The 18,796-nt window shown below is 43.3% G+C and overlaps 1 protein-coding gene across 6 annotated transcripts in view; it reads right to left on the reverse strand.

The window, feature by feature from the left end:
- Positions 1 to 18,796, reverse strand: part of KCNMA1 (potassium calcium-activated channel subfamily M alpha 1) — a 1,447,720-nt gene that overhangs the window by 83,171 nt on the left and 1,345,753 nt on the right. For all 6 annotated transcript variants that reach the window (XM_085608566.1, XM_085608564.1, XM_085608561.1 and 3 more), the window contains 2 exons: positions 15,341 to 15,459; positions 11,306 to 11,530 (listed from right to left, as the gene is read on the reverse strand). In XM_085608566.1, the coding sequence (XP_085464692.1) occupies positions 11,306 to 11,530; positions 15,341 to 15,459 (344 nt within the window). The remainder of the gene's footprint in view (positions 1 to 11,305; positions 11,531 to 15,340; positions 15,460 to 18,796) is intronic.

Below are 18,796 nucleotides of genomic sequence, written 5' to 3' on the forward strand. Positions count from 1 at the left end.
TGAAGCAACACTGCTACTCCTGACTGACGGGGGTGGGTCAGGGAGCGGGAAAACATCAGGTATTTAGACATCGTTCTCCATCCCCCACTTCTACCGCCTTGCTGCTGCACTCAGCTCTGCCTTGAACAATCGTGGTGTGGGAGGCTCTCTGAATGGGGGTCACCATGCAAGCCACTTGCAGCACTGTTGCGAAGCAAGACATGCTTCTCTTTTACATTTTTGATGCGATTTCTCTGGAATTTTTCTTTGAGCTGTTATTATGTCGTTTGTACCTTTATATTTTACCTATCTGCAGTACTTAGTTCAGCCTTTTCAAATTGACTTGCATGGCATATCGTGTCCATGTTGCATCCTGCTCTATCTGCCACCTCGAGCTCCTGGACACCACTCCTGTTCACTCTACAACAAAGACATAAAGTATTTAATACTCTCTCATAGGTCTTGCGGGCTCGTCGGACTCTAGTGTGACCACCTCTATGGAGGGGGTAAGAAACATTGGCAGCAAAAGGGAACTTGTTCTTTCTTGCTAATGAGCTGAAGTCTGGGATCAACCCAACAATCATCTCCAAAGCCAACCAGTAATTGAACTGGTCCTTTTCGGTGGCACAGACAACTGGCATTGTGCAGAGCACCCTTTCACATGGGCAGCGTAAAAAAGAACAGCCACTGAACAACTCTGTATCGTTAGGTATAAGGCACCAGTGCCAGCTCACCTCTAAAGAAAGCATCTTGTTTTCAGGCCTGGCAATAGCCGACCCTTTTTGTTTTACTAAAATTGATTGTGTGATGTACGTATAGGGGCTTTGAGCCAGGCCTCTTCATCTATTGGTCTTTTATTGTGTTATCCACATTTCTCTTCAACCACCTACAGCTGGAAGGAGAACGACCTTTACAACGCGGTTGTTACACCGCGGTAGCTTTACAAAGCGGTTTCATTCAACATATAAAGAGGTTAGTGGATCTGTTATGGCTTGATGTCACTACTTATGACCCCGCAAGTCTATGGCCTCAGGTGACGCTGCCTATCCTTCGATTATTTACATTATCAACCCCTCCCCTTGCCTCCTCTTTAATAACACCTACGCCACAGAGTGTACCTGACTGCACCAGAGAATGAAGAATTCTGGACTCCTAACCTAAACAACGTATCAACAGATGAAGTGAAAATACAACACTATTTTTAGTAAGGGTTATAATTTAGAAAGGACCCCTTCTGTTACACTACAAGCGCTTTTTCAAGTTTTAAGTCTACAATCTCTACACAGATGCAGGTTGTAACCCAACAATTTACAGTTGTATATCAGAACATTGATGACAGAAATATCGCCCGATATAAATATTGTGTCGTACTTTTGCAAACAATATTCAGGACGCAACGTTTTTATCGGACGACATTAAGTCCACGATAATATGGTACTAGACACAATTGACCATACCTGGGTTGCTCGCAGTAGAAGTGCTCACAAAAGTTTTCGATTTACACAGCAAAGCACCCAAAAATGTCATGCTTCAAACAACAACAGAAAAGAACGTGAACCACTCGACGATTCCCAGCTTCCACTGGGAGGCAAAAGGCTGAGTGGATGATTTGAGGTATAGAGCGTGTATACCCGTCAGCCCCAGCCACAAAGGGCTGCACAACAATCAATGGTGCCTGTGGAATGACTCGAGAGGACGGTTTGGTCTCACACCAGCTCAGTCCTTGCCCTAATAGCACAGACATGTTTGGACTGACTCAGGACCATAAAATGCAAACAGGAAGTCGTGAAAAATGGCAGATAGTGTCTAAACATCAGCCCACCTTTGAAAACCTGAAATCTTCAATGGGATCTCAGTCCCTGAAAACCATTGTGTTATGCCTCATTTAACAGACACTACAAAGGACAGCAAGAATGCTGATAACTAGCCGACCTTAAATGTTAATAGAAAGCAAAAGGGAAAATATTTTTTTCTGTTTAGGGATGCACATATTAAAATTTATTTTTCTTCTGTAGCTTGATTTTTGTGCCACATAAAATGTTCTCAAATGCCCAGTAGGAAGATGCAGTGCGGTTGGCCCATTTCCCCAATTCAAGTTTTTCCACAAACCTTCTGTCATTGTGGTATTAGGCCCCTGAACTAGGTTTAAAGCTGCAGGGTTCACCATGGCCACATGTGACTAGTTAGCAATATTACATACATGTGAATTGTACAGTTGAAACAAGGTATGTGACCTATGTTATCAGAATGTGTGAAACTTCATTGTAAGTGGTGACTGAAGCAGGGAATAACTGAAACCCCGTTGTTGTGTAAGAACTATGAGAACATTGGAATGTTGAGCACTCCATTGAAGACAATGGAGTGCTCAATGGCTTCTAATGGCTGGTAGAAGCCCGGAACATCAACATTCTAATCTTTGTTCACAGCTATTGCTGTGAACAAGGCCTCACGGAGCACTAGGGGATTTCAGCCTCCTCGTGCTCCGTGAGGCCTTTGTTTTACAAATTAAAACATTCTGCCCTCTACCGGCCATTAAAGGCCTGAGCAAAACACTGGAGCAGACCTGTAATGGCTGGTAGAGCCCGTTACAAAAGGCTCTACGTCTATATTATGCCCCTCATCATGAGTTGTGCGAAGTGCCACCTCAGCGGGATATATCATACTACACGATTACGTGTTTTAGCGGGTGCTGCAACACACCCAATGATACCTAATGACCTTCATTGCACATTGCAAAATTACTAGGTTGGAGTTTGGGGCCAAAATCAGGAACTCAGGTGCGAGTATGTCCATATCCAATTACTCACTAACTCTTAGTTTGGTAACAGCTGATATTACATTGAAGCATTTGGGGCTAGTGGTGTGTGGGCTGAGGTAGACTACAGAAGAGCATGATCTTCGTGATGTGAGAAATACGTGAGGCTAGACTGAAGTGTTCGAGACTGGGGGACTTGGCGAATGAGCGAGATTTCATTTAAGAGTGAGTGACCAATGATTTTGGAAAAAGTGAGATTCCATTAAATTGTGAGTTTTGTAATTTTGCAGTGTGGCTTCAAGATTATGCAAGATTAACTGAAGTGTGAGAGAACTTTCTCCTACCTTACTCCAAAGTTATAGAATTCTCTTTAAATGCATACACCCAGTTTGGAGATTCCTTCTTGTTCCAAAGCACCTCAAAAACATTTTCTTTACATCAGCCATTTCCTAACGGTTATTACTTTGGTTTTGCATATTCCCAGTATACCACCGTACTCAGAATGCCAGGACTCCTTTGGAGGTTACTGCTGTGCTGAAGATGTCACCTTCATTCAATTATCTATCCTTAGATGTGGGTTCAAGCAGATGGTGAGAACCTGAAACCCGTGTTGGATACTGATGGCATAATTATACAATACCAAACTTAAGCATTTACTGATTATCCTATTTTGGGAAGCAGTAACTGTTTCTAATTGCAGGAAGCCTTTCTTAAGTTATGCCTTTAACCTGGCAAGCCATACAACACTTTTTGTACTGGCCTCAACTCTGATCGTGAAAATATGCATAAATATTGGCTGTTTTTCCGTTTCAATAGTTCTGTGGTTAGCAGCGGGACCTCCTTGTCAGCTGACACACTGCGTCGGCGTGCTTAAATAAACATGTGTTTTGGTTTACCTGAAGTACTGCACGAAGAGTGTTTTCCTTGGACAGAACAAATAAAATGTTGGTGCTAAAGACAGATGGAGTATTCAAGCTGCAGGTCTGTGGATACAAGACACATATTTTGTGGCAGGAAGGAAGTAAAGTTTTGGAGCCAGTCCTGCAAGAATGATTGCTTCCTGAGGTACTTGCTCAGCAGACACATGACCCTGATGGCCTTCAGCCTACTGAATTGTTCCTGACCAGGAAATTCAGAAAATCCCTCATTGTCAAAGGCTTTACCTCCTGGTTTCTGGCTTCTTCAGGCAGAATCTGAGGCAGTAGTGTTACGTGTACTCTAAAGTGAGACAACAGGGGCCGTATTAATAAAAGTGCCCCGGAGGGGCAACAGGTGTTTGGGTCCGCTTATCCCGCCTCAGGGGCACTTTGGCATTACAGAAGGAGCCGCAGACGCTTGTGTGGCCCCTTCTGTAATACCGATAACGCTGGTGCACATAAAGTGCCAGCGCTATCTTCAGAGGGCGTTCCTTCATTTGCATGGGGATGTGCCCCATGCAAATGAGGGAATCCCTTTGCCTCTGCACCCGCGCAATATTACAGACGAAGGCGCAGAGGCAAAGAAGCTCTCAGGAGGCGCACTGACAGTGCGCCCCCTTATGGCTACCATCTGGGGGGAAAAAAGGGGGTCCCATGGACTCTCCAGACACCCCTTGCAGGAGAGTGCAGTCACTCACCGCACCCGCCTGCAAGGGGATCTCTATTCACCCTTCAAATTGCAGGCCTGCACTGTAAAAACACAGATGTGTTTCACACGAATACGCTGCCCCGAGGGTAGCGCAAGTTCGCGGCGGCTCTCAGGGAAGCGCATGCATCATAATACTCCGCATTTTCCTTCATTGCACTGGCCGCACCTTTTAAAAGGGGCCTCCAGCGCGATAAAGGAAAATGCGCCTCATGTATAATACTGCCCGAGGATGGTTAGAGGGATTGCAGACATGCGCTGCTATCCAAATGCTAAAGAAAGCACATTGCTTTTGACGTGGATGCTATCAGCAAGACTGACCTGGGAGACCCAGTCCCTGATAATGTTGATTTCTTGGTTGTTGACAAGGCTGATGTTTTCTGGTTGCAGGTAACTGGGGGCTGCCTTGATCATCAACAAGGATAGGGTTGTTGCAGTGCAACAGGGGGTTCGGTGGCAATGGTTTTCTCTATCAAGTTGTCCTGAATGACACTGCTGTTGAACGGACTGGCATAGATGACCAAGTCATTGACAATGTTGGCCTTTTGGTTATAGATTAAGTGGGTATCCGTGAAATCTTCTGGTCACAGATGGGTTGTACTGGTCGTGAACAGGGATAGTATTGTTATTGAAGGCCTCAGCAAGACAAGGATCAGTGACTATGGACGGGGTGAGAAGCGTTCTGTGAAAGACTTGCTCGCTGGTGAAGAACGTGTCAATAAAGCAGGGGTATATGTATAAGGATTCGATGCTGACGTTGAAAGCTTCACTTATGATGTTGTTTTTGACCACTGGATTATAGATTGAGGCAGCACAGGCTATTGTGCTCTGTTTTTTTTATCAAAGAGAATGGAGGGGGTTGTCGAACAGGTATGGGAATGGTTTACACAGTGAAGCCCTATTCAATTTTGAAACTTTCACCTTTCAATCCCCATATGGCAGAGCCTCAACTTGCTTACAACTATGTTCCATTTATGATGAACAAGCAAGAGAACCAGTTATGACGGATATTTCTGCAGCGGGAGCATCCTGATCCACCTAACAATATACAGCTTTTCTGGGTACCAAGGAAGGCTCCAATTGAGTGCGGGGATCCCCGAGTGGGAGATGTGAAAGTAAAAGTCTTTTATCGATGACCGAAGCAGCAAGCAACAAGATACTTTTGTTGCTGTATTCAAGTGCTCGTAAAGGGGCAGAGCTCAGTCAAGTGATCCCAACCACATCATGTACACTGAAGCAAAGTATGGTTTTGTCCATGGGATTGAAGCCCTAGCTGTCTCAAACTCATTGGCTGCAAAGAAAGTCAAAACTTAATTTAATAAGCTGAAAATACTAATGTATTAAATGTTTGAGTTTTAATACTGCTATATATAATATTTTACTTAGGCCTCCAACCTGACAACAGAGAATAACTCAAAGCCTCCGACTTTATGAAAGGTTCAATGTTGAAGAACCAATAACTGCCTCCAAAGTGACGTCTGCTGTCCTCTGATGGATATCAGGATAAATAGAGTATACCTTTAACCACCAGGACCAGCTTCAGAAGATTCACTGCAGCCATTCGAAAGACTGAGGCCTCTGTGCCGCACTGCCAGTGAGTGGCTCCAGAGCAACTCACTGGGAGATATCCTCTAAGAAAGAATTGGCCATCCAATTAAAAAGGACTGTATGTTTTGCTTATGTAATGGGGCTAGCAATGCTCCACCTTTGGCACAACTATCACTCTTCTTAGGAACTCAGTGTATATGATAGTGCGGTCAGGTGGTGAGAGGCGGAAAAAAGGTTGGGAGTATCGTAAAACCATTGACCTGGCTGGACTGGACCTCTAAGGGGTCCTAAGGCTGTAAAGTTAGATTTCGGCTACCCCTGAGAAAAATAATGCAAAGGTCATGCCATCAGGGACTCTTGCTTTGTCATAATCGAAACGCATTTCAAATCCCAATTAAGATGGGCAATGCCAATATATTTCTTGACATCATGGTGGAATGAGTCATTACTAGATCATTTGAAGATTTTGTGACCAATAATGGCAAACCTCCAACGGTGAAAGAAGAGTGTGAGGGCTTTGAGGACAGGAGGATGAAAGATTTTGAGGTCAAACAATATGAGTCAGTATCACAGCCTTTACTGTCAAAGTGTAGGGATGGAACTGTCTGAGTCATGGTATAAGAAGTGACCTTTTTTTTTGGAAGAGAAGTAATTACTTCCACCCTCAATTTCTGTCTGTTCTTTCTCCAAAAACCTAGTGGAGTCCCTTACCCTCAAATATCTCCATTGTCTGGTGTATCTCAAAGTCAGAAATCAATTCCAGCCCTTGAACTACTGTGAGAAATAGCAATCTCCCTGGAGCAGTTTGTTTTTCCTGCATTTTGAAGTCGCAAGTCTTCTGTTTGAATGAAATCTGCAAAGCAACAAAATACGTATAGACACAATATATGCCTATTAATGTATAGTGAACGCCTGGGCACGTTTCATGTGTATTTGTGCATTTGCTTTGAATATCTAAGCTTGTGTAGCGAATTTCTGGACTTGTGCTTGTTTTGGTTGTGCGTGTGTTAAGCGTGTCCTTGTATATTTACCTAATTGCTGTTTATGTTCTATGTATGGTTGTGTACATTATATTATAGACTGGTTACACACTATACATGTGTCCGTATATTTATGTACTGTCTTGTATATACATTTGCTATGCATGTTTGTGCATATCACGTAATGATGTGGAATGCACGAACCATGGGGCATATTTGTAATATTTTGGCGTAGGGCATCGCCGCAAGCCTTAAGCTGTGCTGCCCTACGCCAAATGGAAGGGCAGAAATGCACATATCTTCAAGATAGATATAGAGCATTCCTGTTCTTTCTGCCAGCGCACAAACTGCAGTCATGCGCCAACGCAGGCATCTTTGCACTATGGTGCAAGGGTGTTTGTGTTGCTGGCATGATTGTTCTTGTGCTGGAAGGGACACCTTCCTGAACAAAAACCATCAAAGGAGGTGTTTGCTTTGTTCTATCTGTACTGCAGAATAATTAACCACATGTGGAAAAAGGAAAAATGAGGAGAAATGTAAACATTTCTCCTCCTCACGTCTGCTTTGGGAAGGCGTTAGTTTTGGCGCTGCCCCGCAGTACGCTATGTTGTAAATCTGCGGCAGTGTCACTAACCATGGGTGTTGCGTGGGAAGACCCACAGCAACACACATTGAACGCCCCTTCCACGCAGAGTAAGACATTACCTTACTCCATATTTACAAGGATATTAAATTCCACACAGGGTGGCTCTGCTAGACCTTGTAAATATGGGTCGGCACAATGTGCCTCTGGATCGTCACCAAAGTGACGCTCTGGCAGCGTAAAAGTGGCGCAGGGGCATTGTAAATATGCCCCCATGTCTGTGCACATGTATATAATTGAGGGGCATGTGCAATGCATGGCTGTGCATATTGCATCATGGGTTGTCATATGCTGTGCATGAGTATTTCTGTCTGCATATGCGTATGATATGTATGTAATGGTTGGGTATGTGCTGTGCATGCCTGTGCATAGATAATTAGAGGCCAAATCTGTGCAATGCATGTCTATGCATGTGCAGGATTGTCTATGCATGTCTATATACTGACACAGCTCTGCATTAAACGAGGTTGGACTTAACCTTTAAGTAAAAAGGTGTGAAAATGTTGCTTTGTAGCTCACCCCTGGAGAACCAGCATTTACTGCCATGGTTGATCCGTACACTTATTTATTCTATGCATTAGACGACTACTTCCTCTTTTGAAAGATTGAAATGCCTATTGAAGACAAGCCTTTTTGTTAAAGAGACTTAAATTCAATATTTATTATGCGCACAGCTTCCCATTCGAACGACTAGTGCTTTTCATGTGGCAGCAGAAACAGGCAGTATGATATGTTAGAATGCAATTAGAGACTTTTTGCTTAGACAAAATTGCATCAGATTCATAGCCCGAAGCCTGGAAAATGTCAGTATATTACATTCAAAGAGGCTGTATATTACAAACAATGCTTCGGATGGTTGCATTAATTTTTAGTGTGTCTGATGGCAGAGATGTGAGGGCTATATTTTTCAAAGGCCGTGTTTGCATTGATTTAGAGTTTGGCAGGCGGGTTACTCTGTCACAAATATAACAGATATCCTGTCTGTCTCATTACAAGTGCATTATATTTTATGGCACTTATAATAAGGTGGAAGGCATATATTCTGGCGGACACCCCTTTGTCTTATTTCAAGTGCATTACATCCAATGGCCCTTGTGATAAGGTGGAGAGGATATCCATCTCGTTTGCGAAGGAGTCACCCATCCGCCAAACTCTCAATCAAGCCCTAGCTATGCAACGTGACAACTTCTGGTGCCAAGAGACAAACCCTACACTAGAGAGGGTGTAAGTCTTCTACAGTCCTACAGCACATAGGGCAAGGATGGGTTTCTTGAAATTATGGTAGGAATAAGCTATTTTTGGGCTTGACACTCTAAGGCCTTATGCCACACATTGAAATGGAACATTTTGAGTAGGTCATCTTTTCATTTAGAACCATCATTTTTGACTGATAGCAATTTCTCTGAACTAACGTAGCCTAATCACCATCTAAATCAATTAAGGAAGCCAAATGCTATCTCTCTGATGCACCTAGGCAAACAAATCACGCTGGCTCGAAATTTCCCATTACTTGGTTTTGCACAACTTTTTGCCCTCAAGACATTGGTTTGCACAGAAAATGTCTGACCCACAGAAAATATCTCACCCAGAGACACTTATGCTGGAAGCAATCCCCTTCCCGTATATTGTTTGATGTCAAGTGAAGTATGAACGTGAAGCATGTACTTGCACTCACATGGAAATGTCTGGTGAGTTACCGGCCAAGCACATTTCACTCAAAATGGGTAATTTCATAAAATGTCAGATATTTCACGAAATTAAAAAAGAAAAGAAATGACATTTTCAAACTCTTACTCTATGACCTAAGGTAGTGAGATGGCCCCCTCATACTGTCCCATTGGCCCACCTGGGGGCTCTTTTCATAGCGCGAAAAACTCCTTTTATCATTCTGTTGCCCCATAAAATTTGAAGCTACAGAAAGAATGACTTAGGGATCCATAATGTGACACTTGCACACTTTCTTTAGAAGTCTCATCTGTGATAATCAAAACATGAGTAACAGAATGGGATGGTAGATTCATGAAATGGCCGATAAGGCACGCTGGTACTAGCCCTCCCTGTGTGGTTAGTCCAATAAAGAGTAATAAGTTGACAAGACGTTGGTCTGGGAATGGGTCAACAGCAATACAGTACAAATGTATTCTTGTTCAGTATTTCAGAATTTTCAGACTGGATCCAGAGTAAAGGGTTGTTTGAGGCATCCATAATTACATGGTATAAGTAACAGCTGTACACAGTTTGTAGTAAAGCAAACCGCTAACATCATTTGGCAGTGATCATGGTGGAGCTACCTGGTAGAAACCTTCAAAGAGGCACTTGGGAGTGACTGTTGTTGGCTTCATTGGCTGCAGCCACCATATTGTTGGCAGTGACTGCCATGGAGTTACTTGGTAGTGGCTCCCCTAGGCATGCTTGGCAGTGACCCTTAGGAGAGCTACTTGATAGAGATTGTTATGTGCTTAGTGAGCAATCACCAGCATAGAGTTAGCATCACCATGATGGAGTTCTTGACAGTGATCATCATAAACCTGCTGGGCAGTGACTGCTGGAGAATTAGTTGGTCATGCCTGGCGTAGAGTAACTTGACAGTGGCTGATACAAGCACAGCATAACCTTAAAAGACCTACACAAGTGAATGTCCTCAATCTTCTACAGTATGACCAATATATTTCTACAGTGTGTGAAGGCTTACAATCGAGCGGGGTAATGTGAAGCCATTTGTAAATATTACAGACTTGGCAGGAAAGGAACTAAATTAAAGGGAGATATAAAAGAAACTTTGTAACAATTATAAACTCGCTTCAGAAAAACGTACAGGCTCCTAGTGACTACTCCCGTTTTGAAATCAATTGTCACTAAAAAGATAACTATTTCCCTCAAGTGTACTTATCCGCTTCTGTTGCGCTCGATGTAAAATTTCAAAAAGCCTTTAGGTTTTCTTTGTTTTCTGTTTTTTACTGCTCTCGTAAATATCTTTTTGGCCCCGTCTGCTTCCTTGCTGTTGTGCTTAAAGAGCTGCAGGTGCTTAAAGGGAAATAACCTTGAAAAATCACATGTGTATTTGGACCCATCTGGCTATTCCGCTGAGTACTTTCTTATTTGGTCAGCTGTGGTCTCGTGGTCAGCTTCCTCAACACTTTGAGGAACAGCTGCTGTTCAGCATAGATGTCTAATCTCAGCTGCTTTCAACTGCACCTAAAACGGCCCACAAGGCCTGTCTGGAGGCTTGAAATTCCAAAGTATGAAACATGTATTGACAGCGGTTTGTCCATGGATCATCCTCTAAAAATGAAGATTTCCTCACCTTCTGCCCGATTTGAACTCACATGTCACACGCATGAGCAGCCTCACAATCAGAGGCTAACTTCGAGTTTGCATGGGATGCATGGGTTGCGTGTGCTGAAAGAACAGGAGTTTAGCTCCAGACGTCTCTTTTTGGACAAGACCACAGAAGACAAGGATTTGAGTGTTGAGATGTGATTCAAAGTTTTTCCCCTCTCTAGGCATCAGCAGCTTTTTAAGGGTTTTATGGCAGTGAAATCAAAATGAGAAACACATGCAAATCAAATTTATGAACGTTACGTAAAAAACAACCAAAATAAAATTGAAAATGGGAACTCCAACACTGGGAAAAGTAAAGGAAGGAGGAAGGAAAATGTTATGGTTGAAAACACCAACTGGGGAGGATCACCAACTGGGGAGGATGGATGGATGGTGGTAAAAGTCTCACACACAGTGGGGGATGTGGCCATTCAAAGCCTGTCCTCTTGCACATACTTCTGTTTGTCTCGTGAGTCTCTGGCCTTGCTGCGGTTCTGTCGATTCGCCGACGCCGGGATGGAGTGGACAGAGGAGCTCTTCTTGCTCGAAGAGTGGGAGGAATGGGATGAATGGGATAGGCTGGCCCGAGACTGTCCCGCATTGTGGTCAAACTGCATCAAACAGAAGATCAAGTCCGTGGGCACCATCTCAAACTCGTAGGGTGGGTTTGTGATCACATATCTAGAAAAGAGAATAACTCTTCAGACTTAAACACAGAGGAAGGCATTTAAAAGACATGACACCATTCAACTTTTACAATCCTGTATGCTCTTTGTAAGAAATTGGGTTATATGTTTTGGGAGGTAAGTAGCTAACTCAAGTAATAATCACAATCCTTGTCAGGATGAGCCATGAAAATCACTAAATAAATCTCAGCTCTAACCCGTGGTAGATATGGCACAGAGCAGACAGACTTAACTTGGAGGAAATGTTTTGAAGTATTAGAATTAGAAAAATAAAGTAAAATGTACTAAACAAAATGACACCAAAATGAAAACAATCAAATAAGGGGAACTAGAGATGTGAGTGTTTAAAGTTTTTTTGCCAAAATCGTGCAAAGAAGCACAACGTGCCAATGACAATCAATGATCATGGTGGAACAGAACCTAGACCCCATTTGATGCTGACAGCAATGGGGAGTGGGTCAGATACACCAATCAAGTTCTTCCTGGGCAAAAGATTTGACCTTCTGACTTTAGTCATTTAAGTCCCAATCCACCACAGGATTACACTTCTAAAACCCCAAGGACATCCGCTGAGGCATTTAGAGACACACTGGGTATCAGGCAGAATCCAGTCCAGGCCCAGTTACCACTGATCAGCTGGGCAGTTGCAGGAAAGGCCTCATGTCGCGTGTTGCATGACAGTAGCATGAACAGTAAGTCTACATGTTCACGATTCAAGTTGACATTGTTTTAGATGATTACTTTTAGCACATTTTGCTTGCATGCGATAGTGTACTCAGAACGTTTTATCGTACACTTTGTCAAGGGACCAAGTACACTGTGTAAACACCCATTGTTTGTTATTGTCTGTTCTGTGACAGCTCTGGGTGGGTAGAATCAACTATGGCAGCCGGACCAGAGCTCAGCCACAAAACCAATGAATACAGTGTTGTTATAGAAGCTGCACCAAGCCTTTGTTCAACAGAGGTGCAGTTCTATAGATGGTCGTGGTTGCCCCGTGCCTGAGTTCTAGCCCAGCTGAATCTCATCGCTATCCTCAGAGGGTCGGTGGCCTGGTCTACACCAGCTACCTGATGACACACGCAGGTAAAAGGGGAATTAGACCACTCTAGAGTATCTGGTAGAATTATATCCACCCTATGCTCTCTAGGATAGGCAATATTAGGTAGGAGTACAATTACATGTATTCACATAATTCATGCAATAATTATCATGGTTGAATTATTCATCTTTACCATTCTCACAATGATGGTTATTGTGCTTTGTTTTATTCTACTAATCATTGCAAGACACATATTTTACACCAGAAGCCAACTGCTTCATTAAATGTTTGAAATGCCAATTCAAGTATTTCTAGTGTTTGGGCATGCCTGAGATAACATTGAAAGGGTAGATCTTGGGGGCAACTTATAAGTATTAAAAAGAACACTTAGTCTTGGCCAAAAGTTTACTTTGTCAGGCTGAAATAGCAGCTTAAAACTGCATATCTTGGCTGCAGTGGCAGGCCTGGAGACATGTTTTACATTAATAATTCAGTGGGTGACGCAAGAGTACTGCAGCCCACTAACAGAATTTACTTTATAGGCCCTGGTACAAAAAGTACGATTTACAAGCAAATTAAACATGCTGATTAGGGCTATGACAATTCTGACACGCATCACGAGGCGAGTCCTTAGGTCAGCAAAAACAGGTTCACCAAAACAAGGGAAAATTCTGGGAGAATACCAAGCAAGAGATGGTCATTTCCAAAACTCTTGTTCCCCTTATTGGATGTAAACAAACTTATTGCCAAAGTCCTAGATTCAAGGAACACATCTCATGTCATACGTACTACACTTAGATGGATTTCCCACATGCCCCAGAAGCACAACATATTGCTGCCTGCCAAACATGCCTATAGCCAATTCATTATGCTCTTGTTGTTGCTTTCCACCCATCCACACAGACTGATGCAGCTATTTGGGCTTTATGGTTGACGTCTCACCACATAATCATAGTGTAAATGTGCATGAGTGGATTTCTTTTGGCTTGCCAGTTGCTCCTACACCCAACATATACATAATAATATTGTGCCAGCACCCATTCCCCCCCCCCCACACCCCTGAACTCCTTTCTTGTAATGACTACCATGGGTCAAGGCACAATTACCTCTCTACAAAGAAAGGATCTGAATGACAGCCTATTTTGCCAAGCATGAGTAGGCTAACAGGCACTACTATGGGTGTGTCCAATATGCTCCAAGAAATGAGGCCCGATAAAATCTTAAATGAAGATGTATAGCACTATTGGTTCATTTTTTTTTACTGGATGTAGGATAATCAGGAAAGACTGGCTTCTGCGCTTCCTAAGGATGCCCTATCACCTTGTCACCTGGTCCCTGGGACATGCCTAACTGTGGGTGTATCCCCGGAAATTAAATGAGGAATAGTATTGTCTGGAAGTCATGCAACAATGTGGATCATTCTGAGGCATTCAGGCCCGACCTCTAAACCGCCCTTCCATTAGTAGGGGATACCCGTCAGTTAACCGGCCCTCACTGGGCGGTGTTCAGCACCGCCACCTATGTGAAGCAGCAGGAGCATGCAGCGGTTTCTCTTTCACTGTTCTAATAAAGACAACCACTCAAGTGGCTCAGTGCCTGCATTCACCTATTTGTTAGAACGAGAAACCTACAATATAATAATACATGCTTTTCAGGTTCAGCTTCTAGTAGTGTTTACAGCTTTACAGAGGTTGGAACTATCAGCTGGTGTTGCTACTCAACTTAGTAGCAGCCATATAATTAACATCAAAAGGATAAAAGATTGAACCAACCCAGTATGAATTGTACTTGTACACATGCTTTTCAGCAGGTAATTAACCTAGTGAGCTGATTTACTGATTGTAGCATAGCTCATTAGGTCATTGCTGTAACCAAGTCCACATATTATCAAGTCTCAGCTACACCTTCATGGGAATTTGCTGTTCTCCTCCCAGAATAGGTATTATAAAGCAGGAGGGTCACTCCTTATCACTCCTTCAAATTTTTTAACTAAGATAATGTAGGTGATCAGGAGCTCCATTTGCATCTTTTTAGTCTGTTTCCTGGTTTTGGCCAATCAAAGCTTAGCAGGCTCATCAGCACTACTGAAAGCTCACGAGAGAATTGCTTCTCCACTTCTGAAAATCAGAGCTAATCTGGCAACTGGTAAAGTCGTTCCCCAGCTCACCAGGCACACAATGACCGGCCTCGAAATCTCTCCAGTGAAGGTTTTTGGAAGTACTGTGGTGTTGTTGCTCCTTTGCCCCTGTGAATGAAGCTGAACTGTTCATCTTTACCCACACATGATGGTTTCCCTTAAGGTCCTAAAAAAATTTACAAATATGATGCCAGGCATGCACAAAGTATCTGTGACCAACCATCAACTTGCTATTCACCCCTCTCTACAAGCGTGCATATATATATATATATATACACACACGCACGCACGCATACACACACACACACCACACACTCTATTTCTCGCTCTCTCTGCACTTAATGATTTCTCATCCCTTTCTGCTGATAAATATTATCTAACTCAATGGTTCTCAGAAGGATGAAAGGCGAACAGGCTTCAAGGTTAAACACACATCTATAGAATGGATGCATTAATCAGTCCACTGAGCTATCAACTTTGGGAACAACTTTAGACTCGTATGTTTATTTTCCAATTCCACAAGTTTATAACCCTGAGTAATTATAGCAACATAAAAAGCTGTAGGCATCAACTAATTGCCCGATGTGCACCGCCACCCCTAACAGAACATGCAGGGTTTGACATACCTTTTAGTGCATTGATGCGGCGCACTTAAATGTGCATCTCGCAATCTGTAGATCCCAAAGCAGAGCATATTGTAGGTTTTCAGTGCTTTGCAATAGAGGTCTCCATAGCATCCACCATCCTGAGAAAGAAAATAAAGACTCGGGGTCAAGCAGCGTGCTCACTGCAATACTTAATTTCTCCCTTGGATCCACCTTTTCAAAATAATTCTGCAATGCCCACCTCAAGGCGAGCAAGACTAAGCAAACAATACATTTGATGTAACCACTAAAGACTTTGCTTAATGTCAGTGCTGCAGCCAATCACATAAATTTCCTTCGAATAACTGCTTTCAGTCCAATCTCTCCATGTTGGAAGGCCCAGTATCCTGCCACAATTGTAAATATCAAATGAGCATAGTGGAGGAACTTACTGTCCTTGCGGAGGATTCAGGAATTCTGGGAACCATGTCCCATAGAAATATTTTATGTAATGCTAGATCTTTAGCAAAACACCCCTTTGAAATATGGGACATGATGACATCTCAGGACCCCACCTTGTGTTTCTTTACTGAAACCTGGCTAAGCCCCTCAAACCAGGCGATGATTACGCTGGCGATTCCAGAGAACTATAAGTTTATTCATCTGGATCGGGGAAATAAAAAAGGAGGAGGCATTGCCGTTGCATTCAAAAAAGACCTGGAGGTTAAATGGGTTTCCTCAGTATGCAACGACCAACTAGAATTAGGCATTTTTAAAATCGCGGCTTCCCCGTCTGACACCTGGTATGGAGCAATAGTAAATCGCCCACCGGGTGCAAAAGGAAGCTTTGTAGATGTGCTAGTAGAATACCTGCCACTTCATGTACTAGCAGCAAAAACCTTCCTCTTGTTGGGAGATTTCAACTTTCACAGAGAAAAAGTAGAGGACCCTGAAGTAACCAAATTACTGGCTTCTCTCAAACTTTTAGACCTCACTCAACGAATAATCGGTCCTACCCATATTGCGGGGCATTTATTGGACCTAGTTTTCTCCAACTCATACCAGATTCAGTGTGACCTGCCGCTCCCCCTCCCATGGACTGATCATTATATGATTACGATCCATATAACCCACCTGGCTGAATCAAGTGTAATACGGCCCATCAAACAATCCCAAAGGCTACGTAGGAGGTGGGACAATCTTTCTCCGGTGGCATTTAATGAGATTTTTTCTTTGTATCAATCAGACCATGCTAAAGATATCTGCGAACAATTGGAGACTTTTAATACTGTGTTGGAAGTAGCTTTAGACAAAATTATTCCTAAAAAGTCAATGAAATCAACGACCCAGAGAGTTTCGACCCCCTGGTTCTCAGGTGAATTGAAGCTAGAAAGGGCTATCTGTCGGCGTCTGGAAAGGAGATGGCGCACTGACAAGTCAGAGGAAAATAGAACACTGTATAAGAGGGCTTTGTCTAAATACCACCTGAACTTAAAAGCAGCCAGACAGCAATACATAATTAGTCACATTGACAACGCAAGCAACTCCCAGAAAACACTATTTAATGTGGTCCGGGAATTTGGCTCGCCAAAAGCCTGTAGACAGTTGCCCCAAGAATCCCAGGAGCTATGTGATTCTCTAGCCTCCTATTTTCGGGATAAAATATTGAATATTTATGCCAATTTTCCCACCACTATCAATTCCCCGATGGCTCTTTCTCAATCACCCCGGAATCAAAACAATATAGAAATATGTTCCCTAAATTGCTTCTCGCTAATTACAGTCGAGGAGGTGGTTAAAGCTCTTTCGGGGGCTAAATCGGGATCGCCATGGGATGCTTGTCCTCCCAAAATCATGGCAGCTCTGGCCCTGAGCTGTGCCCCTGTAATCCGAGACATATTTAATAACTCCATCACCTCGGCCACTATCCCGACCGCCTGGAAAGAGGCCGTTGTGCGCCCCATATTGAAGAATGTATCGGCAGACCCCTTGATCTTGGCAAACTACCGTCCCATCTCCCTGCTACCTCTCCTAGGTAAAATCATGGAAAGCTGCATTAATAGCCAATTAAGCCTGTACTTAGAGGAAAACAATCTTTTAGATCCGTCACAGTCTGGTTTCCGTCCTGGTTACAGCACGGAGACTGCTGTGTTGGCCGTAACAGACTCCCTCAGGCTAACTGTTGATAAAGGAGGTTCAGTAATTCTGATCCTCCTTGATCTCTCCGCAGCTTTCGACACTATCGAAGCTGTTGGAGAGACTCCAGGACTGTGGCATAAAAGGGTTAGCCTTGAAATGGCTAGAACAGTACTTATTGGGTCGAACTCAAACTGTTATGCTGGGACCGTATGTCTCTCAAAAAATGTTGCTTGACAGGGGAGTCCCGCAAGGTTCTTGTCTGAGCCCCACTCTCTTTAACCTATATATGGCTCCTTTGGCTAAAGCAGTCGAGTATCTGGGTTTTGAAATTATATCATATGCTGATGACACCCAGCTTATGTTTACCATCGGACCTAACCCAGAACTCGACAAACTCCGTTTTGCTTCTGGAATGCTTGCCATCTTTGACTGGATGTCAAGAAATTGCCTCCAGCTAAATCCCGGAAAAACGGAGTTTATGCTCTTAGGTAAAGCCAAAAACAGCTGGTCGGACGATTGGTGGCCTAGTCAACTCGGTCACCCCCCCATTCCCAAACAGTCGGTAAAGAATCTTGGGGTTCAATTAGATCAGGCTCTAACCATGAAAGATCAGGTAGCAGCAACAACCAGCTCCTGCTATTATGGACTAAGGTTGCTTAGGAAAATTTTCCCTTACCTCCCCATATCTCAGTGCAGAACCTTAGTCCAGGCGATGGTTGTTAGCCGCTTAGACTATGGGAATGCGTTGTTGGCTGAAGTGAGTCAAATCCATCTGGCTAAACTCCAGGTTATTCAAAACACGGCAGCACGGCTTGTTCTGAATCGCCCTCCAGGTTCGGCCTCAACACCACTGTTGAGGGAACTGCACTGGCTAAATATCAGAAAAAGATCAATTTTTAAGATCTGTTGCTTGACCTATAATGCTCTAAGGGGTAGAGGTCCTCTCTACCTTCGAAAGAAACTGGTCAAATACTCTCCTCATAGGAATCTTAGATCTAATACTTTAGACCACCTTCAAGTTCCCAGAATCCGTCTTACACGCACGGGAGGTAGAGCTTTCTCATACTAGTTCCGAGCTATTGGAATAAGCTTCCGTTAGCAGTTCGTAAAATTCAGTCATTGACTATCTTCAGGAAGCAACTAAAAACTTTCCTGTTTTAAATTTCTATACGATGCTGGTATTGCCTTCTCCCTCGTCTTCCCAGTTTAGCGCCTAGATGCCCCAGGGTGAGTTGTGCGCTCTATAAGAAATCCTTACCATACCATACCATACCAATCAGTTTGTGGAACACTTGCTACCAAAGACTTGGGAAACAGGGTGAGCCCCTGCGTTGATCTATGTCTGTTCATTGTGGTTTA

Source organism: Triturus cristatus, chromosome 1_2 (assembly GCF_964204655.1).
Source record: "Triturus cristatus chromosome 1_2, aTriCri1.1, whole genome shotgun sequence".
Taxonomy (NCBI): domain Eukaryota; kingdom Metazoa; phylum Chordata; class Amphibia; order Caudata; family Salamandridae; genus Triturus; species Triturus cristatus.